Source organism: Nestor notabilis, unplaced genomic scaffold (assembly GCF_000696875.1).
Source record: "Nestor notabilis isolate BGI_N333 unplaced genomic scaffold, ASM69687v1 scaffold2624, whole genome shotgun sequence".
NCBI lineage: Eukaryota > Metazoa > Chordata > Aves > Psittaciformes > Psittacidae > Nestor > Nestor notabilis.
The window spans coordinates 35,140-40,558 of record NW_009926683.1 but is presented as its reverse complement, the minus strand read 5'-3'; the positions used below and the strand labels follow the sequence as shown (position 1 = coordinate 40,558).

At 35.9% G+C, this 5,419-nt stretch overlaps 1 protein-coding gene across 1 annotated transcript; it reads left to right on the top strand.

Annotated features, from left to right (window-relative positions):
• Nucleotides 1-4,365: 4,365 nt before the first annotated feature.
• Nucleotides 4,366-4,859, top strand: LOC104405053 (inactive N-acetylated-alpha-linked acidic dipeptidase-like protein 2; the record flags this gene model as incomplete). Its single annotated transcript, XM_010013646.1, has 1 exon — nt 4,366-4,859. A coding segment is annotated over exon 1 (494 nt), but the record flags the coding sequence as incomplete, so codon positions are not given.
• Nucleotides 4,860-5,419: the final 560 nt, after the last annotated feature.

The following is a 5,419-nucleotide window of genomic DNA, read 5'->3' as shown; positions in this document are numbered from 1 at the left end:
GTTGACAAGGACATCATAATCTCTTTTGCAAGCAACTTTTGTCAGGGATTTATAACTGAAGAAATTTGTCTAGGCCTGAAACTTGGCATCATCTCGTTTCACTAAGTACTAAATTGTTGTCAGATACACTTTAAAGACTTGTGTGTGCAGTGGGTGTTGATTTCTATGGTAAGTACAGCTATTAGCCCTTCAAACAGGTGTCATTATGTTTGCTTTGGGGGTTTGCCTGGGCACAGAAAGATTTCAAGGACTAAGCAAAAGCACTCTGTATAGAAGACACTGAGAACAAAATAAAAATAACCTTTAAAACTGAGACCAGTCAACAACCTTGAGTTTCTGTTTTTATAACTATATAAAGGGGCCACAATACCTTTAGTACAATGCCTGGGTAAGATTTGCCTTTTCAGTAGCGAACACTAAATGGCCCAGAAGGTGTTCCCTGTGGGCAGCATGTTAACGCTTGCCGCTTTTCTTGCTGTGAATGAGCTGCTAATTGTCTCGGCTATTTATGAACTGGATTTAACAACTACAGCACCAGTCACAAAGAATTTACTGTAATAGATTCATATTGGTATTTCCTTGGTTTCATGGCTCATATAAGTTGACCTTCTGGTATTGGAGAGTGGCAGTGATACAGATGCAACACCTTTCACATAGTCCTTATTATATAGTTTTAAAAGGCTTTATTGATAAGGGATTCAAGCAGGAAAGGCATCAGGAAAAAAAAAAAAAGTTTGTTCGTTTGTTTTCCTAACAAGATGTACCTATCAGACAGGGTGTAGATGTGTTATTTTTAAGATCAGAGAAAAGGTAGATAGTTTTGAAATGGGCTCGTTAAGGCAATAACAGTCTGATAAAGCTGATTCCCCTGATTTCTTGTATACAGTTAATTGAAAGGACATTTAGCATTGACATGATAACTTTCTATAAACATTCTCCCCACAAATAAATGGAAGTACAGAACTGCATATCAACTTTATTGGCCATCAGCATGGCTCTGTCCAGTATTCCAGAGTTTGTGATCCCCTTTGCTGTCCCTATAGAATGGCTTTAAAGCTCACTTGGTGCCCATTCAAGACTTTGGCATTTTGCAATTGCTTTTTTATCTTTAAAATGAAACATGTATTCAACAACAATTAAATGTTGAAGCAACTTGCTGGCAGATGGAATGGATTTTCTATCTCCTGAAACTTTCAAAAATGTTCATTTTATTGTCTGTATTATAGAGAAGTCCAAACTAGACTACCATATGGGGTTTTTTTTGTTTTGTGTGTTTGTTTTTTTTCCCTTGACTTCATATAGTTTATCCATATTTCAATTCTCTATTTTTTGTTATTCTCTATGTAGTGTTTTCCTTATCCTTCTAATTCCTACCTAAAATTACACTTAATACATGATCTGTAAGTCACACCTACTTCTTTAACCAGCCACATACTAAATCAAACTGGTAGTATAGATTACATGTCACAAATGACTTGTGCATTGAAAACAAGAAGACCCTTTTCTAAAATCACTGTTGGCATGGTTAAATACGCTGCGGGCCCTAATCTCAAGTACTTCGAGGTAAGTGGTAAGTTATGTTATGTCCTTACACTCAAATAATGAACTTGACAAGATGAGTAGAAAAAGTGAATAAACTGGGGCTCCTCTTGCATTGTTTAACATGTGTTGATGAGAAAATCCCATACTCCAAAGACTGGTGTCAAGTATAAAACTGAATTTAATATTGATTTTTATTTTAGTTTATATAGCTCTGTGTGTGTGTATGTGTGTGTGTTCGATTGTGTTGGTTTTGGATTTTTGTTTTGGTTCTTGTCTTCTTTTCCTCATGGAGTGATATAACTGGTTTTGGTGCTTTATATGAAACTTGGATTGCTGAGGTACTAAGCTGTGGAATGTGATTACTACTCATCTGTGTTAACCATTTAAAAAACTCATAGGAATTTTTTAGTATTTTTTGTATAGACTTAAATAACCTTTATCAATACACTGTATTGAACAATAACATGCAATTTTAAAATGTCATAATTGCAGAGAAAAGCTTGCTGCCACAGATGTGCAATGGTCAACATTTATAAGCTCAGCAAAATTAGTATTTGCCATGCAACTGCATCTGATAAACTGCCTTAATTCCTGTTGTATAGGTAATATTGTTAAATGACTGTAGTAATTCTAGAGTCAAAATTATGTATTTATGGAATACAGTAATGGTTTCTTAAAGGACAAAACACTTGCCTTTAATTTCTGATAAAAAGCAGTATGTAATGGAGTTAGAAAAATGCGGTTATTGGACACTTGTTGTGACACAAGAATGGGGGAAGAGGTTGACCTACTGGATACAGTCATAGAATCATAGATTCATAGAATACCAGGTTGGAAGGGACCTCAAGGATAATCTCATCCAAGCTTTCTTGGAAAAACTGCGGTCTAGACAAGATGGCCCTGCTCCCTGTCCAGCTGAATCTGAGGTGTCCCAACACTGGGGAATCCACCACTTCCCTGGGGATATTATTCCAATGGCTCTCTGATCTTGTGGTGAAGAATTTTCCTCATTTGCCCAGTTGGAATCTCCCCAGGAGTAACTTGTACCCATTATCCCTCATCTTGGCAGGGGGTGTGGAACTGGAAGATCTTAAGGTGCTTTCCAACCCAAACCATTCTATGATTCTGTTTTCTCCATGTGAGTTGTATAATAAGGGAGTCTCCATCTCTTTTGTGGCTACCTTTTAAATACTGGAACATGGAGTCGTAGCACTGTAAGTTCAGAGGGACCTTCATGAACCTGACGGTTGGGCTAACAAAGTCCATAAACTGCAGCCAGAATGGCTTTGGATGCATAAATAATTTGTTGACTCAACTGGAATTTAGAGACTAACATTTTTTCATCATTATTTAAATAATGCAGATTTTCACACTGATTTTAAACTCTGTTGCTTCCACTGCATATGGAAAAATTTGGACTGCAGGCAGAGAATTGATTTGTAAAGTGTATACAATAGGTACGCTTAAAACGTATACTTCGTGTATGGGCTCTCTTGACTGTTTCTAGACTACCTGGCAAGATATATAGGCAAGGGATATTTAAATAGCTGTTCAAGGACCTGTAAGTTGGTATTGTATAGAGCAGGACAGTCTGTCAGTGGACAATGGGCTGTTTTATTATATCAGTGCTTTCTAACAGTTTGGTCTCTTCAGAGAGCTTCAAAAGCTAAATTCTACTTTGCCATTAGAGGAGGTTCATCTATTATGTGGCCTCAGTACTGTTTTCTGGAGTTAAGTCTTAGAGAAAGAAAAAGCATTAAAATGTAAAAATGGAGGGATAATGTAGCATTGTACGTGTCGGTCCAATATCCATCACCATGAGAGGTTTAATATCTTTATCTTCATTTTATTCTAATTGATGAGTGAATGTCATGTTTGAAAAGCCCTAAATTACAGATGCTTATGTGTTGGAATAGCTATTGTCAAAGTATGGAGGAAAACGGCACCCTATTGTTACAGTCTGTTAAAAATGATTTGTTGAAAATCGACTTTGAATGTTTGTACTGGAGGTCAGAGTTCCCTTTAGAGGGCTCATACTTCCATAGAAATATCTAGAAGTACCACAGATACGCCTTGCTATTAAGGGAATGATTTTGATATAAATACTTACCTGGCAGTGCTTTTGATTCATTAAAATGGGAAAAATAAGTGGAGCAAAACAGCTGGGACAATTTCTGAGTAAATTCATCAGTCATTCAGGAACTATGCATTTAAAATACCTATAAATAATAGAATGCTCCATCTAAATGGAAGCCTTTTATTGATGTGTGAGTACAGTGTCACCCTGAAATCTCTCTTTTTTAACTCGCTATTTCCTTGTGTTTAGAATCAGATCAGGCAAGTTATATTAATTCTACTTTTTAAACTTTATTTTAACAGCATTATTTTGTATGATGTGTTAAATGAAGTTGATACACACACTTGTTAAACTTTAAAATTACTTTCAGGTAATAAATAATTCTTTTGGAAACTACATCTCCACCCAATTTTATTTATTTATTTATTTGTTTTTGTTATTATTATCTTGGGAACTGACAATATAATGGGATAACTTTCCTGTTTTGCCTTTGGCACTTGTAAATTCCCTTTATTAATATTCTTACAATATATTCCCTTAAATATCATCTTTTCACTCTGACAATGTTCATGGGACTTCTGATCCTACAAAAGAAGGCAGGACAATGAGAACGGGGAGAATGAAATACTAAGAACCCTGTTTATGCTTTGTATTGTGTATGTTTAGTTCTCCCAGGTTTACAAAGAATAAATTGTTCATACGTAAGAAAACAAATATTTTTAAATTTTGTTTTAATAGATAAAAAGATGGCCTATCACAAAGTAAACGCAGACCAGAGAGCACAGGGTCATTCTCCATACCTTGACAACGATGAGCTCCAAGCTACAGCACTGGAACTGGAATGGGACATGGAAAAAGAGCTGGAGGAGCCTGGCTTTGACCATTTCCGACTGGATGGTGCAGTCCAGCATCACCTGGGAAACTCACAGAGCCCTGACCTTGATCTTGAGCCCATCCAGCCTTCATCTTCTCCAAAGGGGAGATTCCAGCGGCTTCAGGAAGACCCTGACTATGTCTCTCACTATACAAGACAGACACCAAAGAGCAACCGCTGCAGTTTTTTTCAGATACTCAAAGTATTTTGCACTGCTTTGATTTTATTTATTTTTGGAATTGTGATAGGATATTATACGCGCAAGAAATGCCCTTCTCCCCCACCATCTCAAGAACCAAATAACCCTCATATCTACCATGAAATTCTCAAGGAAATCAAAGCTGAACATATTCAACAGATTTACAGGTATGTACCTTGACATCTTTTTGTCTAAATGTGATCAGGTGCCAATGTTAAGACTTCTTGTGGCTTGCTTTATATGGAATTTGATTTACAAACTTTGACTCTTTCTTCATGTTCAGTTTTCTTATGATGCTTGGGAAGCTTTCATAAACATCTGTGAAACTTGAGTAATTTTTAACAGTATGGGCTTGTGTCAGTCATTGTAGTTTTTGCTTTAATAATGTTCTATTGCAAATTTATTAATTCTAGTTTTAATGTACAAGAATTGAAAAACATAGATAATTCAATATGAATAGAAATACAGACAATAGACAAGCTGTCCTAGATCCTGTCAACTGCCAAATGATATTGTTGAAAAGCAAGATTTTAGGTGATGTTTTGTAATATTTGTTGCTTTAAGAAAGCCCCATTTAATCTCTGGCAAATAAGTGAATCCTGGCTTTTATTTCTCAATCCATATGGTAGAGTAAACCTTTAGTCTGCATGGGTTTAGGATGGAAAATTTTACCTCTAATCTCTGAAAGACTGTGGATTTTTAGATTTTTTTTTTTGTGTGTGTGTTT